The following is a 24,256-nucleotide window of genomic DNA, read 5'->3' on the forward strand; positions in this document are numbered from 1 at the left end:
TCACAACCATTTCCACCCTTTTGGAAAGGCAAGCACAAGCTGAAAAGAAGATAGATGCCAACCAAGAAGAATACGGGTTAAATTTGAAGAACCAAGGTACATCAATCTCAAAACTGGAAGCACAAGTGGGGTTCTTATCCAAGCAAATCCCAATGCTTACACACACATTTTCAAGTGACACCATGGCCAACCCAAGAGGGGAGTGCAAGGCCATCACACTTAGAAGTAGAAAAGTGGTAGAAGAGGCCACCCCAAACGAGGAGAACCACGGAGAAGAAGCTACAGAAAAGCCTGAAAACAGGAAGAAAGAAAGAGGTCCCTAGCCCATCTTCACTAAAGCCAATCTTGAAGCCTTATGTGCCAAAGGCACCATACCCACAAAGGCTAAGGAATGATGGAAAGGACAGCTAGTTTTCCAAATTTTTGGAAATCTTCAAAAAGCTCTAAATCAACATACCATTTGCTGAAGCACTGGAGCAAATGCCCCTCTATACAAAGTTTCTGAAGGAGCTCATGACAAGAAAAAGAAACTGGGAGAAAAGGAGACTGTAGTCCAAACTGAGGAGTGTAGTGCCATCATACAAAAGAAACTCCCTCAGAAAATGAAGGACCCAGGGAGTTTCCAAATCCCTTGCATCATAGGCGATATCACTATTGAAAAGGCTTTATGTGACTTGGGGACTAAAATCAATCTCATGTCCTTGAACATGATGAGAAGGATGAGAATTGAGGAAGCCAAACAAACAACAATGGCACTCCAACTAGCTGACAGGACATTCAAGTTTCCACATGGAGTGGTGGAAGATTTATTGGTGAAGGTGGGAGAATTCATCTTCCCAGCTGACTTTGTTGTGTTGGATATGGAAGAAGAGGCAAACACTTCAATTATCCTAGGAAGACCATTCCTAGCTACTGCTGGAGCTATCATTGATGTGAAAAAAGGAGAACTAGTCTTGAGACTACATGAGGAAAAGATGGTCTTCAATGTCTTCAAGGCAATGAGTTATCCCAAGGAAGCAATAGAAGAATGCATGATGGTGAACACCATAGAACAAATAGTCCAAGGAGTTTTGAAAGAAGAGCAATATGAAGGAATTATGGAATTGGAGCAACAAGCACCACGTGAAGAACCACCACAAGGAACCATGGAAAGTTCAATCATGACAAACCACACAAATAACAATGGAGAAGAGGCACAAAAACTAGAGTAAAAAACCTTACCTCCAAGCTTGAAATATGCATATCTAGGTGACAACAGCACCTACCCAATGATCATCAACTCAAGCTTGAGTAAGGAGTAAAAAGAGGAGCTCATCCAAGTGCTGAAATAACACAAAGATGCTATAGGCTGGACACTCACAGACTTAAAAGGGATCAGCCCTTCAATGTGTATGCCCAAGATCCTTCTTGAGGAGGGTACTAAACCCTCAAGGCAACAACAAAGAAGGTTGAATCCAACCATGAATAAGGTAGTTTAGAAGGAAGTGTTGAAGTTGTGGCAAGCTGGGGTGATCTACCCCATGTCAGACAGCCCTTGGATGAGCTCGGTACAAGTAGTTCCAAAGAAAGGAGGAGTCACTATTGTACCAAATGAGAAGAATGAGCTGATACCAACAAGAACAGTGACTGGTTGGCGCATGTGCATCGACTACAGGAAACTCAATGAAGCCACCAGGAAGGACCACTTACCCCTACCATTCATGGACCAAATGCTTGAGAGGCTGGCTGGACATGAATACTACTACTTTCTTGACGGTTATTCGGGTTACAACCAAATAGTTGTGGACCCAAAGGACCAGAAGAAAACTTCATTACTTGTCCATATGGTGCCTTTGCTTATAGGAGGATACCCTTTGGACTGTGCAATGCACCTGTAACATTCCAAAGGTGCATGCTCTCCATATTTTCAGACATGATTGAAAAGTTTATTGAGGTGTTTATGGATGACTTCTCTGTATTTGGTAACACATATTCTGATTGCTTGCATCACTTAGCCTTGGTGCTAAAGAGATGCCAAGAGACCAACCTTGTTTTAAACTGGGAAAAATGCCATTTCATGGTTACAGAAGGAGTGGTCCTTGGTCATAAAATCTCAAAAAAGGGCATAGAAGTAGACAGGGCAAAAGTAGAGGTGATTGAAAAGTTACCCCCACCTTGCAATGTCAAAGCAATCAGAAGCTTTTTGGGACACGCTGGTTTCTATTGGAGGTTTATTAGAGACTTTTCTTAGGTTGCCAAGCCATTGAGTAACCTACTTGTCTCTAATGTGCCTTTTGTTTTTGATAATGAATGCATGTTAGCCTTTGAGGAGCTTAAAAACAAACTTTCCTCTGCACCTATCATTACACCACCATGTTGGGATCTACCCTTTGAGTTGATGTGTAATGCATCAGATTTTGCTGTGGGTGCTGTTTTAGGACAGAGGAAGGATAAATTGGTGCATGTCATTTATTATGCCAGCCAGGTCCTTAATGAGAATCAAAAGAACTACACCACTACAGAAAAGGAATTACTTGCCATTGTCTTTGCTTTTGATAAATTTAGATCATATCTCATTGGTTCTAAAGTAATTGTATTCACTGATCATGCAACACTCAAATACTTGCTTACCAAACAAGAGTCCAAGCCAAGACTAATAAGATGGATCGTGCTACTCCAAGAGTTTGACATCAAAATTAAGGATAGTAGTGGAGCAGAGAACAAAGTTGCTGACCACCTCTCAAGGATCCTACAAGAAAAAGAAGGAGCACACCATCTTGTAGTGAATGAAAGCTTCCCAGATGAGCAATTGATGATGATACAAGAGACCACTTGGTTTGCTGACATAGCCAATTTCAAGTCCATTGGGGAACTACCAACCAACATCAACAAACACATGAAGAGAAAGCTCATCAAAGATACCAAATACTATATTTGGGATGAGCCATATTTGTTCAAAAAGTGTGCTGATGGGATCTTGAGGAGGTGTATATCCCATGAAGAAGGACAAGGGGTGCTTTAGCAATGTCATGGATCTGCATATGGAGGCCACTTTAATTGAGAAAGAACAGCAACCAAGGTGCTCCAATGTGGATTCTACTGGCCAAGCATTTTCAAGGATGCAAAGGACTTGGTGTCAAGGTGTAATGAATGCCAAAGGGCTGGCAATCTACCCAGGAATAATGAGATGCCACAGAGATTTATAATGGAGCTAGAACTATTCGATGTATGGGGGATTGACTTTATAGGGCCATTCCTATCCTCCTACTCAAATAGTTATATACTTGTGGCTGTAGATTATGTGTCAAAGTAGGTGGAGGCTATTGCCACTGCCACAAATGACAACAAAGTTGTAATGAGCTTCTTAAGAAAGAACATTTTCAGCAGGTTTGGAGTTCCCAAGGCACTCATTAGTGATGGAGGAACACATTTCTACAATAAATAACTGGAAGCACTCCTTCTCAGATATGGAGTCAAACACAAGGTGGCAACCCCTTATCATCCACAGACAAACGAGCAAGCAAAGATTTCCAATAGGGAGCTAAAAAGGATTCTTGAAAAAACTGTTGGAAGCTCAAGGAAGAACTGGTCTAAGAAGCTAGACGATGCTTTATGGGCCTACAGGATAGCCTTCAAGACCCTCATTGGGATGTCACCATACCAACTGGTATTTGGCAAGGCTTGCCACTTGCCAGTTGAACTGGACCATAGAGCCTTTTGGGCTCTAAAACTACTGAACTTTGATGAGTAAACTGCTGGAGAAAAGAGGCTAAGGCAACACAATGAGCTAGAAGAATTTAGGAACCAAGTATATGAGAATGCAAAGATCTACAAAGATAACACAAAAAGATGGCATAATCAAAAGATAGCAAGGAGGGAGTTCACTGAAGGACAAAAGGTGTTATTGTACAATTCTAGACTTAGGTTCTTCCCTGGGAAGCTTAAGTCTAGATGGTCTAGACCCTTCACCATTATCAAAGTGTGCCCTTATGGTCATGTGGAGCTCATGGAGGACAAAACACAGAGAACCTTCATTGCAAATGGCCATAGACTCAAGCATTACCTGGGGGACTCACTGGATGAAAGGAGAGTGAGCTACCACCTCAACTGAAAAAGGAAGAACGTCAAGCTAGTGACAATAAAGAAGCACTAGTTGGGAGGCAACCTAACACTTTATATCCTTTTGATTTATTGCTTTATTAGAAGTAGATTGTGAATATTAGCTTAGGAAGTTAATTTCAATTTTGATAGTTAAGATAGCTTTGTGAGTTAATTTGTCTCCTATTTTTGGAAGTGCAGCTGGATGAAAGCATTTATTGATGATGATGAGTGATTGGGCTAAGAACTAGCTAAAAAGCTAAGTTTGGAGTGGCTACTCACCAACTTGATCTAGGCTTACAACCATTTGGATAAATTAAATTTTTAAAGAGTAAGCCCCGAGATTAAGTTTGGTGTGGCCACCACCATACGAGAACCAATCAGCAAGCCCAATACCACTCAATTTGGAAGCATTTAGTATATTGGTAGAGGCTTGAATGAGAATTTTAATGTGTTCAGGGGAGATTAGAAGCAAAGAATGTAAAAGGATTGGAATTACTTCTTCCCCATGAACACATTAAAAACCCAATGGTGAACCCAATTTATTGAGATGCAAATGAATTAAGTTTGGTGTCCCAAGGGACACCCATCAGTTGCACCTCCATTTACTAGTATTGAAAAGGAATGTGGAGGATCATTTTGTCATTACCGATGGGGTTTTCGGTTTCCTTTTTTTTAGGAGATTGAATGGGGCCCACTTGATAGATAACAAGGAGGTCAAAGTGTACTTACACTTTGGAACTCAACATATTCAGAGGGCACAATGGGATAAGGGTTGGTGCCTCTTCCCACGCTAGGCGCCTGACGTTAGGATTTTCGCTAGTAAAGAATTTTATAAAAATAGTCGCGTTGTAGATATAGATTCTAAACCAACAGAAATCCCTTCGTATAAACGTTTTGGTTGTCACAAGTAATAAACCCCTTTTAAAATTGATAACCGAGTATTTAAACCTCGGGTCGTCTTCTCAAGGAATTGCAGGGAGGTATGTTCTTATTATTGGCTCTGAAAAAGGTAAAATTGGGGTTTTGAGAATGAGGAATAAATATGGCAAATAATTTAAATGACAATTAAAATAAATAAATAAATACTGTAAAGCAAACCTTTGGCAAGGTATGAGAAATTGGAAGTCCAAACTTTGTTATTCTTAGCAATAATAATGAAAGTTGAATCTTAATTCCACTTAGTTAACCTTTGCTAAAGCAAAGGAAAGTTAAGGGATAAATTAGTTGACCTTCGAATCCTATTTATTTCCTAAGAAAAGGTTGGGATTATTGAAGTTCAGTCCAATTAGCAAAGATAACAATTATCAATGATGTTAAGCTAAGATAACTCCTGAGTTACTGATTTCTCAACCAAGACCAAAAGGAAAAGAAGTTAAATCTGCTGGAATAAAAATTGTCTTCAAATTAGGGATAATAAAAAGGAACAATCATAAACTGAAATACCTCAAATATCCTTAAATAAAAATGTCAATTCTAACATGGACAATATCAACAGCCAATTGGGAAACATCAATCAAACACAATAAAAGCTTCAGAGTAAACAAAAATAGAAGAGAAATTAAATAGTAAAAGGAATATTGAACCTGGGATCGAGAGTTACTCCTAAAACTAAGAGAAATCCTAAATCCTAAATCCTAAAGAGAGAGAGGAGAGAACCTCTCTCAAGACTAAACCTAAATCATGGAAAGTGACTAAAAATTCTTAGACTCTCTGAATGGGTGCATTCCTCCACGTCATAACCTCTGGTCTATGACTTCTGGACCTGGATTTGGGCCAAAAAGGCTTCAAAAATTGCTATGAGCATTTTCTGCAATTTCTGGTGCGTGGCCTCTGTCACGCGTCCGCGTGGGTCACGCGGTCGCGTCATCTGGAGTTCTTCTTATCACACGGTCGCGTCGGTCATGTGGCCGCGTCGATGCTTCTTCGCTCTTGGCACGCGATCGCATCGTCCATGCGATCGCGTGGATGCCAATTTCTTCAAAACTCCGTTTTGCACTTTCCTTCCATTTTTGTACGTTTCCTTTTCCATCCTTTAAGTCATTCTGCCTTAGAAGATTTGAAACTACTCAACACACTAATCACGGCATCGAATGGAAATAAAGGTAATTAAAATAATTAATTTTAAAGCATCGAAAACATGTTTTTCACATACATCACATAATAAGGAAGGGAAAGTAAAACCATACAATTAATATGAATAAGTGGGTGAAGGATTGAATAAATCACTCAGATTAAGCACAAAATATATCATAAAATATGGGTTTATCAACCTCCCCACACTTAAGTAATAGCATGTCCTCATGCTATGTCCAAGGTAAAAAGTAAGGTTGAAGTGGTTGAATTCCATGCAATGCAATTCTAATCTAAATGCAACTAAATAAATGCATGATTCAATTCTAATTTTATTCACTCATATATAAAGCTTATATGTAGTTAAATCAATTCACATTCTCAAGGATTCATATATATATAGCCAACCTTAGATAATGATAAAGCACTTTTACAATTGAGATGGGAGAAAAATTAGTAATTTAAGGAGAGATATATGTTAATGAGTTAGTGAACCCTCATTGGATTTTGTGTTTACTCTCTAGTCACTCAGTGTTTATCGGGTTAATCACTCTATTCTTCTTTTTATCCTTACTTTCTATAACTTTGTTTTTCATCTAACCAATCAACAATTATAAAATATAGACATACCGAAAATCATGAGGTCTTTGATTAAGGTTGTAATGGGGCCAAGGTAAAGGTAAGGGTATATGTGTAAGGCTAAGTCAGCTAATAAGTGTATCCTTAATTAGTCTAAGATCTCACCTAACATATATAATTTCTAAAGTAAAGCTTCTTTACCCATTTTCCCATAATTCCCACTTTTTATGTCACATGCTCATGTTTTGTTCTTATACCATGTGCATTTGCTTTAATTTGCATTTTTGGGGAATTCTTTTGTATCCCTCTTATTGAAAATAAAAACTTTTTTTTAATGCACATGGTAATTAATTATTTTAATTTCATATGAGCATGTTTCCCAAAAATTTTTAATTTCTTTTCAATTTTTCTACCCTTGTTTCTGTCATCTATGTTCCCATAAAGTTTCTCCACACTTAATTAATTACACAATTTCTATCTTAAGCTAACCAAGGATTCAACTTGGGATTTTTTTATTTGTTTTTCTGCTTAAGGCTAGTAATGTGGTTATAGAACAAGAGGGGATTAAAAGGTTCAAAGGGGGCTAACAAGGATGGCATAAAAGGTAGGCTTTATTTGGGATAGTGAGTTAAAAATCAAACAAGGCCTTAATCACTCTCTTGGTATGTATCTATATTCTATAATTGGACATATAGCTTAAAACAAAGCAAAGAACACCAGAATAAAAAAGAAGAGTGGAACACACAGAAATAAAATATTATGGTTTAAATGTAACCATACAATTAAGCTCAAAACTCACAGGCTGTATGTTCTCAAACTCATAAATCATATATCATTCATATATGTCATGCAGGTTTAGTTAAAATTTCCCATTATTCTCATAAAAAAATTGTTTTAGGTGGCCTTTAAGGTTTAGTGTTTCTCCTTGAAGAAATGCTGTTAACTAACTAACATGTAATACTATATATACAAGGTGTGGATTGTTTATAACTTTGTTAAAGTCTTTAGATTACTTCCTTTTTATTTTTCAATTATGTCAACTATAATATACTAAAAAGGGTAAACTATACTAATTAATCCACCTACTCTATAGCTAATAAGTTAGAACTGCAAACTAAACTAAATGGCTAAAATATGAACTAAAGTGCAAAATGCAGAAATAGAGTAAAAATACATGAAAGTAGCAATGTATAAGTACTCAGAAAATAAAAATAAAAATAAAAATAAAGAGAAAAATACAGAAAAATATCCAAAATAAAAGAAAAGAGTCTGTAGTGGTTCACCAAGATAATACGCCAGACATGGCGACCTCCCCACACTTAAAATAAAGCATCGTCCTCGATGCACACTCAAGTTGGGTGTGAAGGGGTGTCATCACTGGTAGGAATGGTAGCTGGAGTCTCGGTGGTGGTGGGCTGAGGATCTGGCTGCTGTAGAGGAGGTGCTGACTGGATCGGGATCTCAGGATTTGCAGCCTCAATCTGATGTGGAACCTCTGCTTGGGGAGCAGCCTGCTCTGTGCCTGCCTGCGGATGGGTCTCCTCCTGGGAATGAGTCTCCTCCTCGTGCTCATCCGCCCCCTCCTCTGATGGCTCTGATGGTGAGTCAGGCTCGGAGGGGATGTCACTGCCCTATCGGATCATCAGCTTCAGATGCTCATAGCGTCGCTTGCTGCGATGCTCCGATCTCTCATACCGGCGCCGGTTACGGCGCTTCATCTAATCTAGCTGTCGGAACAAGCGGTGCATGAGGCGGTACACTGGCTCTGAGGTAGGTGGAGGTGCAGTGGTGGCAGCAGGGGCAGCTGTGGACGAAGAGGGTCCGGCGGATGGTGGGGCTCTCTCATCAGTAGCAGTGAAGGGTGGTGGTCTGTAGCCCAAAGCTAGGAAGTTCCTGCTGTGAGGAATAATCTTCCTACAGTCCGCAGCTGGTGGTCTCTCATCGGCATCCTCCCATGGCACGTCAGCTCGACGGCCCATCTGTGTAACCAACTAGGGAAAGGGAAGAGTGCCTCGGACGTGGACCCTGGCCATGTAGGTCTGGATAAATCGTGGCAAGTACAGGTCCTTACCCTTCATCACACACCATAGGAGGGTGATCATAGCAGCCAGAATCTCTGTCTCATGGGTACTCGGCATAACATAGTTGCTCAGGATCTGATGCCATAACCGAGCCTCATCATTTAAGTATGCCCTCTTGATTTCCTTGGGCAAGGTGGTGTCCTGACCCATCTCCCAAGGAACAGTCGGGTCCAGGGCTATTCTCGCCTTAACAGCATCCCAATCAAACTTCATCAGGCGCATGTCCTCCTCAGCCTTTTTGTAGCCATTAGGCTGATCGGACTTAGGTGGGAGCTGTAGAATGTCCTCTATGGCCTGTTCAGTGACCAGAATCTGCTTTCCCCTTAGGTGGAATGCATCCAGGGAAGTCAATAAGTAGTTGTAGTAGAATTCCCTTACCCAAGATGCGTTCACCTCAGCCAAATTTCTCTCCAGAAAGAACCAGCCTCTTTGTTTGATTTGCTCAGTGGTGTATTGCTGATGTTCTCCTGGGATCTTCAGAGTCCTCTCCAGGTATAGGTTCCTGGAGGTTGCAAACACCGGATACTTCAGCTCACAGTACCAGTTTGCAAATTTCACTAGATCATTGGCAGGGAGCAGCTGGTCAGCTTTCTCCTGTTGGGTAAAGTTCTTCTCCCTCCAGGAGGAGTCATGCATCAGATTGATGATGGACATGGAGGATTCTTCTCTTTTACGCTTGCCAGTAGTAGCCTTGCCTTTTCTTTTCCTCTGGGAGGCAGACATCCTAAAAAATGGAAAACCAGGATGTATAAAAATAGGAAAGTAAATAGGCAGATAGTCAAAGAAAACATAAAGTGGCAAGGGAGAAATAAAATAAGGAAAATGAGTTTATTAAATGTGTATTAAGGATTGTATAGGAGTGAAAAGTTCAAAAGGAAAAATTCACAATCCAAAATGTAATTAAATTCATTTTAAATAGAAAAATATCATTATGCCATGGTTAGAAGGTTAAAAGAAAGTGAAAAGCTAGAGAAAATGTTGTAAAAGGGTAGTTCGGTTAGTGTTGAAAAAGAGTTCAGGAAATTAGAATTAGTAAGTCAGTGGGATAAAAAATTGGGTTAAGGTAAGTGACATAATGAAAATTTCCAAGTAGCAAGTATTCACAGGTAGGAACTATAAGTAACTCATAACCAAACAAGGAAAACAGGTTGATGCTGATTCAAGTAGATATAAAGGAAGTAAAAATTGGAATCAAACATCACAGATGCAGTTTATGAACCAGGAAATCAAAAAGGATAATGAAGCTTGCCTTGGCATTCATGAAATGGTTCGGGTAAAGCAGAGAAAAACAGAGTTCAAAATGCCAAACCAAAACATGAATGAGAATATTTTACAGAAATTTGGGCAGCATTCCGGCTAAAAATTGGATTTTCCTGGAAAATAAACAGCAATCAAATAGTTCATATGAATTAAAATTAAAGCTTGCAATTACATATAATAAATATAAGCATGAAAATTTAGTGTAAAGAGCAGCATAAAATAAGAATTTACAGCATATGAACTAACATCAGAGCAGTAGCAGGATTGCAAAAACATAAAGCAATAAACACGAACGGTGCAAGTAAACAGACCTAAATTCACTAGCCACAGCCTAAGCTACCTAACAACCTAAAAATCCACTATAGCATGCATATCTATCTATCCTAATGATGAACAAAAACAGAAAAATATGAACGAACTACGAATGGATAGAGTGGGGCGTGATGCGGAACTTGGTAGGCGAATTAAGGCGAGTGGGGCAGAAAGGTGACCGGGGGTGGGGGTGGTGGTGGTTGGAGGTGGCGCGGCTGCTATGGCGGTGCGGTGGTGGCGATCGCGGAGGGGTAGAGGGGGCAGCGGCGGTGGTGGAAGAAGATGGAAAGAAGAAGAAGACAGAGGGGGTAGGAGGGAGGTGGGTGGTGTGGCGGCGGGTTCTGGGTGGTCGGCGGGTGCAGTGGTGGCCGGTGGTGGTGGGTGGGTGGTGGTTGTGTGGGTTGGGGAGAAGAGAGGGAGGAAAGGGTTTGGGGGGGTGGCGCGACTGATAGGGTTCGTGTGATAGGGGGTTATATTTTCAAATCCACGCGATCGCGTGGGGGACGCGGTCGCGTGGTGGGGATGAAAATGGGAATGACGCGATCGCGTGGGTCGCGCGATCGCATGGGAAGGGTAGAAGAGGGGATGACGCGATCGCGTGGGTCGTGCGATTGCGTCGCTGGAATTTGTGTTAGACGCACGATTCCATCGTCGTTTCAGCGTAACTTTCTGTCTCCTTTAGGGATTTGTGCAATCCATGCGACGCGATCGCGTCGTTCACGCGGTCGCATGGGATTGGTAATGTGCATGTGACGTGAACGCATGGGGCATGCGATCGCGTGGGTCATTTTGTGCAAAACGCACAAGGGCTGCACGATTCCAGCCCAACTTTCTGGACGTTGGGTTTATACGCCGATCTCCAGGGCATGCGGCCGTGTGGGTGATGCGGTCGCATGCATAGTGTTTTCTGCGATTTGATGCGATCGCATGGGGCATGCGGTTGCGTCGTGCACCATTTTTTTTATGCAGGAATGCAAAATACAATGCTAATATGAATGCAGATGCAATGAATGTTATGTAAGTTTCCAGGTTCAATCAAAACTCAAGGACAAACAAAATAGACAAAAGTGAAAACTGAAAAAGGGACGATCATACCATGGTGGGTTGTCTCCCACCTAGCACTTTTAGTTAAAGTCCTTAAGTTGGACAGTGGATGAGCTTCCTGCTATGGTGGCTTATGTTTGAATTCGTCCAAAAATCTCCACCAGTGTTTGGAATGCCAGCATCCTTCGGTGTCCCAAACAAAGTACGTAAAGCCCTTGTGTGAGTTCAAACAGGCTTGCAGGCTCCTGGAGTATTGAATGTCAGAATAGACTCCAGGATCCCAAACTTTTCTTCTACACTCGTCTTTGTCTTGATCTACATTAGTCCAGTCTGGTGATGAGTAATCCGAATTCTCACTGCAGTGACCAAACGGTTTCCGAGATCCTTTAAATTGAGCTTGACACCAATTCTTGCACCTCAATTTGAAGTGCGAACCCTTATTGAATCTTTCATACCAGCGCTGAGTGCGAGTCATATCCCTTTTCCTCTTAAAACCGCAGAGAGCTCTAAGCTGGCCATCTGTTTCAAGTAAACCATATTCAAGTGGAAACATAAAGATAAAAGGCAAAGGTGTTACCCACTTGTAATTTGTGTTGGGCGATAATGGCCTTGGGATAGGTGTTTCTAGTGGTTCTATAAGTTATACTCCCTTATAATCTTCTGTGAATTCTTCCACTTCAACCATATCTTGATCAGAGTCTTCAATTTCTCCCTCATCATCGCTCGAGTCATATATTGGAGGTTGAGAAAAATCCACCTCAGCATCATCTTCATGTTCACTCAGGGAAGATTCTTCTGTCTCAGAGAAATCACTTGGGGATGCAAGGTCGTCACTAAGAGAACAGGACTCGTGATCATCATTATGAAGGAAGCCTGTGTCCTGGGTTATTCCGTCCAGTTCTTCAAAAGATATTTGCAGTGGAGGCGGTGCAAAATCTTCCTCAGCGTCAATTGTAACATCCTTGACGGAGTTCTCCACAGCTCTGGATTCAAGTGGTGGTTCGGCATCTCCTGAATCTTCAACGAACTCTTCTTCTTCTGCAATGACAGCTTCCTCTACTTGTTCTAGTACGAAGTTATGCTCTATGTTGTTCACTAGAGCTTCTAGCGTCTTCTTTGTACTGCGTTCTTCATTGGATTCTCCACATAAAGCCATGGGGGTCTCTTAAGGGGCTAAACGTCTGGAAGATAATTGCTTTAACTCCTCCACTATTTATTGCTCCAGTTGATGAAGGGTTGCAGTTAATTGTTTCATTAATTCTACAAGGCGAACCTGTGATTCTGGCTTTGATGGATATGGGTATGGTGTATGGAGAAGTGGTGATTCTTGGGAGTAATTGGATTGGTGTTGGGGCGGATAAGGATCGTATGGTGGTGAATGGTGAAAAGAAGCTTGTGAGTGTGGAGGTTCGAGGTTATGTTGAGAGAATGGTCTATAGGCACGGGGTGGGGCTTGTTGGTAGTTACAAGGTTGTCCACCATATCTTTCAGGTGGGTTTGCATTGTAGAATGGTCGTTGTCCATGATATCTTGGAGGGTGTCAGTTGTTGCCTAAAGGGTTGAGTAGATCCTCTTGACTCCATCCATCCTTGATTGGTCTGACCTTGATGCATATTCCTGCTGTGGTTTCTATTTCCTTCAACAAAGTTAGAACTAAACTCAAAGCGAGAGGGGTGAGAATTCATAGTAGTTATCAGAAATAAGGGGGGAAGAGAGAAACAAATAAACAAGTAAAAGAAAAAATATTTACAATAACCAATAATAAGGCACACGTTTGCAATTCCCCCGGCAACGGCGTCATTTTGACGTTAGGATTTTTGCTAGTAAAGAATTTTATAAAAATAGTCGCATTGTATATATAGATTCTAAACCAACAGAAACCCCTTCGTACAAATATTTTGGTTGTCACAAGTAACAAACCCCTTTTAAAATTGATAACCGAGTATTTAAACCTCGGGTCATCTTCTCAAGGAATTGCAGGGAGGTTTGTTCGTATTATTGGCTCTGAAAAAGGTAAAATTGGGGTTTTGTGAATGAGAAATAAATATGGCAAATAATTTAAATGACAATTAAAATAAATAAATAAATACTGTAAAGCAAACCTTTGGCAAGGTATGAGAAATTGGAAGTCCAGACTTTGTTATTCTTAGCAATAATAATGAAAGTTGAATCTTAATTCCACCTAGTTAACCTTAGCTAAAGCAAAGGAAAGTTAAGGGATAAATTAGTTGACCTTCGAATCCTATTTATTTCCTAAGAAAAGGTTGGGATTATTGAAGTTCAGTCCAATTAGCAAAGATAACAATTATCAATTATGTTAAGCTAAGATAACTCCTGAGTTACTGATTTCTCAACCAAGACCAAAAGGAAAAGAAGGTAAATCTGCTGGAATAAAAATTTTCTTCAAATTGGGGATAATAAAAAGGAACAATCATAAACTGAAATACCTCAAATATCCTTAAATAAAAATGTTAATTCTAACATGGACAATATCAACAGCCAATTGGGCAACATCAATCAAACACAATAAAAGCTTCAGAGTAAACAAAAATAGAAGAGAAATTAAATAGTAAAAGGAATATTGAACCTGGGATCGAGAGTAACTCCTAAAACTAAGAGAAATCCTAAATCCTAAATCCTAAAGAGAGAGAGGAGGGAACCTCTCTCAAGACTAAACCTAAATCATGGAAAGTAACTAAAAATTCTCAGACTCCCTGAATGGATGCATTCCTCCACTTCATAACCTTTCGTCTATGACTTCTAGACTTGGATTTGGGCCAAAAAGGCTTCAGAATCCGCTATGAGCATTTTCTGCAATTTCTGGTGCGTGGCCTCTGTCACGCGTCCGCGTGGGTCACGCGGTCGCGTCATCAGGAGTTCTTCTTATCACGCGGTCGCGTCGGTCATGCGTCCGCATCGTATGCGATTCGCTCAAGTCACGCGGTCGCGTCAGCCATGCGGCCGCGTCGCTGCTTCTTCGCTCTTGGCATGCGATCGCGTCGTTCATGCGATCGCGTAGATGCCAGTTTCTTCAAAACTCTGTTTTGCACTTTCCTTCCATTTTTGTACGTTTCCTTTTCCATCCTTTAAGTCATTCTGCTTTAGAAGATCTGAAACTACTCAACACACTAATCACGGCATCGAATGGAAATAAAGGTAATTAAAATAATTAATTTTAAAGCATAGGAAACATGTTTTTCACATACATCACATAATAAGGAAGGAAAAGTAAAACCATACAATTAATATGAATAAGTGGGTGAATGATTGAATAAATCACTCAGATTAAGCACAAAATATATCAAAAAATATGGGTTTATCAGCGCCTGTTCATACCCTGGGTCAAGCAGTCCGACTCGGGATGTTCTACAGACGAAGTAACCGACCTCTTCAGGTCAGGACAACCCGACCTCTTCTCAAAGAGCTCGGCCAGGCTACTAGGGAAGCCTAGTAAAAGGCCCAAAATAGAGGAACACGACCCAAATCCTAAAGCAACCCGAGCCTACCAAGGGAAGGGCGGTTCCCCTGAAGATAAGATAACCGCACTTGAAGATAAGATAAAGATAAGATAAGATAACTAAACTTATCTTATCTGCAAAGGTCACCCTACACCATTATAAATACACTGGAGCACCCAGGTATAACTCATACTCTGATTCTACTCAATACCTGCTTAATACCCTAGCTAACTTAAGCATCGGAGTCCCTTGCAGGTACCTCCCACCCTCTGGGGATGAAGGATCAGCACCACCATCAAGTCCAACAAGTCGGATACAACAGCTCTGAGCAGTACAGAAGATCTCGTCCGAGATCGACCTACAGTTTCAGGTAACCCTCGAAACATTGGCGCCGTTGCCGGGGAACCTGGAAGTCATCCCATCACTATGGCGGACGACCATGACAACGACCACACCTCAGATCTAGAGGAAAGAATGCCACATAAAAACACAGACACCACCCCAAAAGATACTTCCCAAATCAACAACAAGAAGAATTCCCCAAACGAGGGAGCCATGGATGCATTTCAAGACCGGTTAAAACAATTTGAGGAAGAAGCCCTACGCCAACGAGAGGCCGAGAAGGACCTACAAAGGGAAATAAGGCGACACCGGTAATTGGAGAATAAACTCCTAAAACTTGAAGCTGATGTCAAGACAAAAACCAGCCAATCCAGTCCTGAATATAGCACCCACAAGGAGCAAGTTCCATTCACCAAGGAGATCATGAAGACTAAAATCCCAAAGGACTTTAAACTCCCAGACATGACCTTATACGATGGCACTACAGATCCTGGCTATCATCTCAGCAATTTCAGAAGCAGAATGTATCTCACCGATGCCTCAGATGCAGTTCGTTACAAAGCCTTTCCAACTACTTTAACAAAAATAGAAATTAGATGGTTCGACAACCTCCCTCAAAGGTCCATCTCAAGTTTCGATGACATGCTCCGAGATTACTGGGAATCAGACAAGGAGAACGAGAAACCCTACGCAACTACATGGAAAGATTCAACAAGACATGCATGGATATACAGAACTTGCCAACAGAAGTCGCTATTATGGGCCTCATTATTGGCTTATGAGAAGGGCCCTTTAGTCAATCTATATCAAAAAAGTACCCCACATATCTGAATGAGGTGCAGGAACGAGCGGAAAAGTACATCAACATGGAAGAAAACTCCCGACTGGGAGAGACCTCGAAGGCCGGGTTAACCCCCCGGGATAAGGATAAAGATTCCAGAAAAAAGGAAGACCGACATGGAGAGAAAATTAAAAAATACCACAATTACACCCCTCTACGAGTGTCTCTTGTGGATGTATATAGAGAGGTTTGCAACACGGAAAAAATACCACCAGCTCAGCCACTCAAAGGCAAAAAAGGAGGAGGAAACCGGGCTGAATACTGTGAATACCATCGGATCCGCGGGCACTCCACCAATGAGTGTTTGGTTTTAAAAAACATCATAGAAAAGCTCGTACGAGAAGGAAAGCTAGATCAATATCTGGCCACCCATGATGATGAACAAAGAAAAAGAAAAAGAGCAGAAGACGTCGGACCAACCGCGCGATCATCCCGAATGCCGGAAAGACATGTTCACATGATACCCGGTGGATTTGCCAGGGAAGAACTCTCCAAATCATCTCGCAAAAGACATCTCAAAGACGTATATCACGTTGCAGGAAAGGAAGAAGCACCTGACATCCCGGCGATCACTTTTACAAAGGAAGACGCATCTGGCATCGCATCAGGGCATGATGATCCCATGATCATCACTATTATACTTGCAAACGCAAATCTTCACCGCACGCTGATAGACCAGGGGAGTTCTGCCGACATATTATTCAAAACGACTTTCGACAAACTCGGCCTAGAAGAAAAAGAACTCAGAGCGTATCCAGACAGCTTGTTTGGGCTAGGCGATACCCCAGTTCAACGGATGGGATACATCTCACTCCACACAACTTTCAAAAAAGGAAGTCAGTCAAGAACACTCAAAATAGATTACATCGTAGTCGAGGTAAGTTCAGCCTACAATGCCCTAATAGGTCGAACAACGTTAAATCAGCTCGGCGCAATAGTCTCGACTCCACATCTATGCATGAAGCTCCCAACTGCAGGAGGAATAGCTACGATAAAAGCAGATCAGAGCATAGCGCGCCGTTGTTACAACGAAAGTCTAAACCTCAGAGGCAGAGGAGAAGAATTCCACACAATTGAGCTCGGTGGAGTTCAGAGGCGAGAAGAACTTCACCCACAACCTGAAGGAGAAATAGAGAAAATCCAGATCGGGGATACCCCGAACCAAACAACCAATATCAGGAAACTTCTAAAAGGAGACATTAAAGAATCACTTATACAGTTTCTACGCGACAACGCCGACCTCTTTGCATGGAAGGCCGCAGACATGCCAGGCATAGCTCCCACGCTAATGTGCCACAAGCTAGCAGTCTACCTGGGATCTCGGCCGGTACAACAAAGGCGTAGAAAGCTAGGACCATAACACTCTCAAGCTGTGGAAGAACAGGTACGAGCTCTACTGGAGGCAGGTTTTATAAGAGAAGTCAATTACCCGCTGTGGCTTGCTAATGTCGTAATGGTAAAAAAGTCAAACGGGAAGTAGAGGATGTGCACCGACTATACCGATCTCAATAAAGCATGCCCTAAAGATCCTTACCCGCTCCAATGTACCCATCCGACCAAGAAAAAATCTCATTCTTAACACCAAAGGCAAATTACTATTACATTGTCATGCCCTTCGGTCTTAAAAATGCAGGAGCCACTTACCAAAGATTAATGAACAAGGTTTTTTCGGATCACATCGAAAAGATCATGGAAGTCTACGTGGACGACATGCTAGTAAAGACGCAAAATGAAGAGATGTTGTTACCCGATCTAACACAAGTATTCAACACCATAAGACAACACGGCATGCGACTCAATCCTGCAAAATGCACTTTTGCAATAAAAGCTGGTAAATTCTTGGGTTTTATGATCACACAGAGAGGAATCGAGGTAAACCCGGACAAGTGCAGGGCCATACTCGACATGAAAAGTCTGACTTGTGTCAAAGAGGTACAAAAACTCAACGGGAGGTTGGCAACCTTCTCCAGATTCCAGGCCGGATCAGAAATAAGATCTCTCCCCTTCTACGCCACTCTAAGGAAGGGAAAGGAGTTTGAATGGACAGCGGAATGCGAGCAAGCCTTCCAAGACTTCAAAAGATTCCTGGGACGACCACCTATACTAAGTCGGCCACGGGAAGGAGAACCACTCATACTGTACCTCGCGGTGGGAAATCGGGCAATAGCCTCAGCACTGGTACGAGAAGACAACAGCGGGCAACAACCCATATATTTTATCAGCAAAGCATTACAAGGATCCGAGCTGAACTACCAGAAAATAGAAAAGTTCGCTTACGCCCTCATACTAACATCACGATGACTTCACCCGTACTTGCAGTCTCACACCATTAACGTTCGGACCAACCTGCCCATAAAAGGGATCCTACAGAAAACAGACCTGGCAGGCAGAATCTTGCAATGGGCAGTCGAGTTGTCTGAATTTGACCTTCAATACGAAGCTCGGACGGCCATCAAATCTCAATATCTGGCCGACTTCATTGCGGAATTCAGGGGCACACCGAAAATCCCCACAGAATGGACTCTATATGTGGATGCTTCCTCAAATAAAACAGGAAGTGGCGCAGGTGTAATAATTGAAAGCGACCAGGGAACCCAAATCGAACTCTCCCTCAAATTCGGGTTCCCTGCCTCAAACAATCAAGCGGAATATGAGGCACTACTAGCTGGTTTAAAGCTGGCTAGGGAGGTTGGAGCTCAAAAACTTATCATCTTCAGTGACTCACAGATAGTTACTTCACAAATAACAGGAAGCTACCAAGCCAAAGATCCCACTATGAAAAGTACTTGGACAAAACCAGGGAACAACTTGGACAACTCGGAGAGTATGAGATTCGTCACATACCCCGAGAACAGAATGCCCGGGCCGATGCACTTTCAAAACTAGCTAGCACCAAACCAAGAGGCAACAATAGAAGCCTCATCCAAGAAATTCTACAGAATCCATCAATCTCAGAAGAGGAAAAAGTCCTAGCCATAACAGGTCACGATCAGGGATGGATAGCTCCCATAATTAACTACCTCAAAACAGAAGCCCTCCCCACAGATGAGAAAGAGGCAAAGAGGTTAAAACGGGAAGCACAATATTATACCATCATAAATAATACTTTATACAAAAGAGGGATTTCAAACAATTGCTAAAATGCATACCGACTTCCAACACAAAGGATGTCCTAGAAGAAGTACACAGTGGCATTTGTGGCAATCACCTCGGAGCGCAGACACTCGCCAAAAAAGTACCTCGGGTAGGATTTTATTGGCCAACTCTACAAAAAGAGGCCACAAAATTTGTAAGGACATGTTCACCATGTCAGAAACATGCCAACTTTCACACCGCTCCACTAGAGGAACTCATCAGCGTGACCTCACCTTGGCCATTCGCAAAATGGGGACTCGATCTCCTCGGACATTTTCCTCAAGGATCGGGATAAGTCAAATTCCTCATAGTAGGAATAGACTACTTCACAAAATGGATCAAGGCAGAACCCCTAGCCAATGCCACAGCTCAAAAAAGTCAGAAATTTCTATATAGAAATATCGTCACAAGGTTCGGAGTCCTATACTCCATCACTACAGACAATGGTACCCAGTTCACAGACGCAGGCTTCAGAAAACTAGCGGCCAACTTGAATATAAAACAACAATTCACCTCTGTTGAGCACCCCCAAGCAAATGGGCAAGCTGAAGCTTCTAACAAACTTATATTAGCAGGGTTAAAATGGAGATTACAGGATGCAAAGGAAGCCTGGGCTGAGGAACTCTCGCAAGTCCTATGGGCATATCGAACAACTCCATATTCCACGACAAAGGAGTTACCTTTCCGATTAGCTTACGGAATGGAGGTGATGATCCCAGTAAAGGTTGAAGAAGGATCACCTAGAGTAATCCATTTTAGCGAAAAAGCCAATTTCCAACTTCAAAGGGAAGAGCTCGACTTACTTCTGGAAATCCGAGAAAGAGCTCGGATAAGGGAAGAAGCGTTGAAACGACGAATGGCCTCCAGATACAACCGAAAAGTAATACAGCAGGCCTTTGCTTAAGACGACCTCATCCTAATCCGAAACGACATAGGAACAACTCGACCTGGAGAAGGAAAGCTGGCAGCAAACTGGAAAGGACCCTTCTGAGTCATAGAAGTACTGGGAAAAAGCTACTACAGGCTTTCCGAACTCGACGGGCGCTTCCTAGGTCATGGCACGCCTGCAACCTAAGAAGGTACTATAGCTAGGGATGATAAAAGATCTTGGACAAGGCGCACTCTTTTTCTTGAAAATGGTTTTTTAACGAGGCGCCCAGCCAAGACCTACAAATCACCCGACTTAGGAAATTAACCCCTCATGTATATTTGCATTCTTTTTTAATAAAATTTGTTTAGATTCTCTACAAACGCTCAAGTTGTATTATTTTGACAATATTTATTGCCCGATTATAAAGCTACAGATCGACAAAAAGTGAAAACCAAATTCACTGCGCGATCACGATAAAAACACGGGTTAAAACCCAAATTCTATAAAATCGGCAAAGATGAAAATAGAATAATGCAAGAAGTTATAGAAAGTGATCCATAGAAAGGACCTGACAAGGTCCTAATAAAATGGTTTGCGATAAAATAACTTAAAGACTGGCCGGCACAAAAAGTCAGACCAGCCACAACAACCCAAGTTATAAGTAAAGCCCTGGAAAGAGGTCTGGCCAATCCTATAAAAGAGGATTACTATAACATCGAAGAGCCCGAGATGATGAAGTCGGACTCCTACAAAAAAGTTACAAAGATAATCCCTAAAAGAGACCTAAACAAGGTCCAAGAAAGAGGATTATCAAGTAACTCGATAGGGCTCGACGTGACGAAGTCGGCCCAGAAAGATAAGTTAGAAAGATAATCCCTGAAAGAGACCTAAACAAGGTTCAAGAAAGAGGATTATCAAGTAACTCGACAGGGCCCGACGTGACGAAGTCAGCCCAGAAAGATAAGTTACAAAGATAATCCTTGAAAGAGACCTAAACAAGGTCCAAGAAAGAGGATTATCAAGTAACTCGACAGGGCCTGACGTGATGAAGTCGGCCCAGAAAGATGTAAAGCTACAAAGGGTAATTTCCGAAAGAGACCTGAACAAGGTCCAAGAAAGAGGATTACCAAGTAACTCGACAGGACCCGACATGACGAAGTCGAGCCCAAGACACAAATTACAAAATAGTCCCCAAAAGAGACCTAAATGAGGTCCAAAAAGGAGGATTACAAAAAGAGACCTAAAGAGTCAAGCTGATCATGACAGGAAAAATCCGAGCCTACGAAGATACCAAGACGAAGTGCAAGCAGACATGATATAAAAACTACTAAGTTATGATAACAGCAAGCTTCAGAGGCCACCAAAATCAGCCTCGAAAGCTCGGAAACTACTTTGTTTTTCAAAATAAAAGTTGCTAAACAAGCAACCAAAAAGTAGCAGCAGTCAGCTCACGTTAGGATTTTTGCTAGTAAAGAATTTTATAAAGTCGCGTTGTAAGCATAGATTCTGAACCAATAGAAATCCCTTAGTACAAACGTTTGGTTGTCACAAGTAACAAACCCCTAAATAAATTGATAACCAAAGTATTTAAACCTAGGGTCGTCTTCTCAAGGAATTGCAGGGAGGTATGTTCTTATTATTGGTTATGAGTTTTGTAAATCGGGGTTTTTGAGAATGAGGAGCAGATATGATAAATGACAAGTAAACTAAATAAATGACTGTAAAATAAACTCTTGGCAAGGTATGAGAAATTAGAAGTCCTATCCTAGTTATCCTTATCAATTGTGATGAGAATTGGATTTTTCTCCCACTTTGTTAACCTCTAACTATGAAGGTAAATTAAGTGAATAAATTAATTCGAATCCTCAAGTCCCAGTCTTTCCTTGGGAAAAGTTAGAGTTATTGGCTCTCGAATTGATTCTTGAAGAATTCCAATTTTCAGTCAACAATGAGTTTGATAACTCAAGAGTTACCAATTAATTAACCAAAGCCAAAAGGGAGTAAAATCTACTTGAATGAAAATAATTTGGATAGAGCCCAAGCATCAGTAACATATAAGTCTGAAATACCTCAATTGCATTAATAAAATAAAATCAATCCAAATATGATGAATCATAAGCCAAATAAGTAACATCAATAATCAACAATTAAGAAAAGTCGAAATAAAAAGATATTGAACCTGATAAAAAGATGAGATAAAAATATTCCTAAGTTCTAAAAATCCTAATCCTAAGAGAGAGGAGAGAACATCTCTCTCTAAAAACTACATGTAAAACTAAAATTATGAATTATGAAGGCATGATGAGTCTCTGCAAGCTCCCTAACTTTAATCTGTGTTTCTGGGCCGAAAACTGGGTTGAAATGCGGCCCAGAATCTCTGCCAGTGACTTTTGTAATTCTGCAGATCGCGCACGTCACGCGATCGCGTCATCCATGCGGACGCGTTATTCGCGTTTTTCCCTGCCACGCGTTCGCGTCGTCCATGTATCCGCGTCACTTGTGCTTTTCCAATCCGCACGGTCGCGTGAGCCATGCGGCCGCGTCACTGCGAATTCCTTTTTTCCGTGCGGTCGCGTTGCTGACGCGTACGCGTCACTTCTCGCTGGTCATCTCATCAATTTCTTGTGTTCCTTCCATTTTTTCAAGCTTCCTTCCCAATCTCTCATTCATTCATGCCCTTTAAAGCCTGAAACACTTAACACACAGATCAAGGCATCGAATGGTAATAAGAGAGGATTAAGATTAGCTAAATTAAGACCAAAGAAGCATGTTTTCAATCATGTAATAATTTTAGGAAGGAAATATAAATGCATGTTAATTATATGAATAAGTGGGTAAAGACCATGATAAAACCACACAATTAAACACATTGTAAAGCATAAAATAGTGGTTTATCAACCTCCCCACACTTAAACATTAGCATGTCCTCATGCTAAACTCAAGGAGACCAAATGAATGAGTAGGGAAAGGCAAGACTCATGCAACGCAACCTATGAATGTGAATGCAACTACATGCTAAAATGATTCTACCTACTTGGTGAAAAAGTAAATAAATCTTTCAAGAATAAATATGAACTGGATTTCACTAATTCAAATCACAAAATACAATATAAGTAACTTGCAAGAAGAAGATAGCTCATGAAAGCAGGGAACATAGAATTAAGTACTGAACCCTTACTAGTAGTGTATATCATCGTAACTCTCAAGTGTCTAGGGTCAATTCTCTCAATTCTCTACTAATCTTGCTTTCTATAGCTTGCTCTTCATCTAACAATCAACAAGATTTAAATGCACCAATACACAAATCAAGAGGTCTTTTAAGGGTTGTAATGGGGTTAGGGTCAAGGTAGAATTATATTTGGCCAAGTGGACTAAAATCTGAATCCTTAATTAACATAAACTTTCCACCTAACTTAAGACAATTCATTTAATAAAAATACAAAATATAACTTCCCATTAACTGTGTTTACTACATGTTCATGCATCCTAAGATTGAGTTTAGTACATATGCATTGATACCAACACTTACTTTTGGGCATTTTGTCCCCTTTTATTACTTGCTTTTTTTTTTCTTCTCAATGCATATGATTAAGGTTTTGAATGCATAAACATGTTCTTAACATTTTTCATATTTTCACACAAAGTCTAACATACTCAATTCCCAAACTAAACATTTCCAAACCCACTTTTTCCCACACTTAATTCATGAGCATTCTCACTAGTCTAAGCTAATCAAGGATTCAAATTAGGGACATTATTGTTTTCCGCTTAGAGTTAGTGATGAGCTAAAGTAAAGAACAAGGGGTAAAATAGGCTCAACTTGGGTTCGCAAAGGATAATAAAAGGTAAGGCCATAAGGGTATGTAAGCTCAGTGAAACAAGGCCTCAATCATATAAGTGCATGCATACATCAAATAATGGAAATATAGAATTAAGCAAGACAAAGATCACAATTTTAGAGAGAGAAACACACACCAAAAATAAAATATTGGTTGATAAAATGTAACCACTCAAATAGGCTCCAAATCTCACTGGTTTTGTGTGTTCAAGCTCTAAACTATGTTCCAAAATAATATTTCTTTAAACAAGTTTTTCAAAAAGTTTTATTCAAATTAGTGAAATACTATAAAAATTTCTTGAAAAAGAAAATATTACTTTAACCAAGTGGTAAAATATACACAAA

The 24,256-nt window shown here is 41.0% G+C and overlaps 1 protein-coding gene across 1 annotated transcript; it reads left to right on the forward strand.

The window, feature by feature from the left end:
- The first annotated feature begins 3,184 nt into the window (after nucleotides 1-3,184).
- LOC130975049 (uncharacterized) lies at nucleotides 3,185-4,090 on the forward strand. The gene is made up of 3 exons (XM_057899883.1): nucleotides 3,185-3,288; nucleotides 3,445-3,646; nucleotides 3,746-4,090. Exons 1-3 carry the CDS (start codon nucleotides 3,185-3,187, stop codon nucleotides 4,088-4,090), a joined length of 651 nt encoding a protein of 216 aa, XP_057755866.1.
- The last annotated feature ends 20,166 nt before the right edge of the window (nucleotides 4,091-24,256 follow it).

Source organism: Arachis stenosperma, chromosome 4 (assembly GCF_014773155.1).
Source record: "Arachis stenosperma cultivar V10309 chromosome 4, arast.V10309.gnm1.PFL2, whole genome shotgun sequence".
Taxonomy (NCBI): domain Eukaryota; kingdom Viridiplantae; phylum Streptophyta; class Magnoliopsida; order Fabales; family Fabaceae; genus Arachis; species Arachis stenosperma.

Bases quoted from the DNA above. Each gene is read 5' to 3' on its own strand.
- LOC130975049 (XM_057899883.1), top strand. From the start codon at position 3,185: ATGGAGCTAGAACTATTCGATGTATGGGGGATTGACTTTATAGGGCCA. The intron at 3,289-3,444 runs GTAGGTGGAGGC...ACTCCTTCTCAG, and splicing joins GCTGTAGATTATGTGTCAAA to ATATGGAGTCAAACACAAGG. The intron at 3,647-3,745 runs GTATTTGGCAAG...GCTGGAGAAAAG, and splicing joins GGATGTCACCATACCAACTG to AGGCTAAGGCAACACAATGA.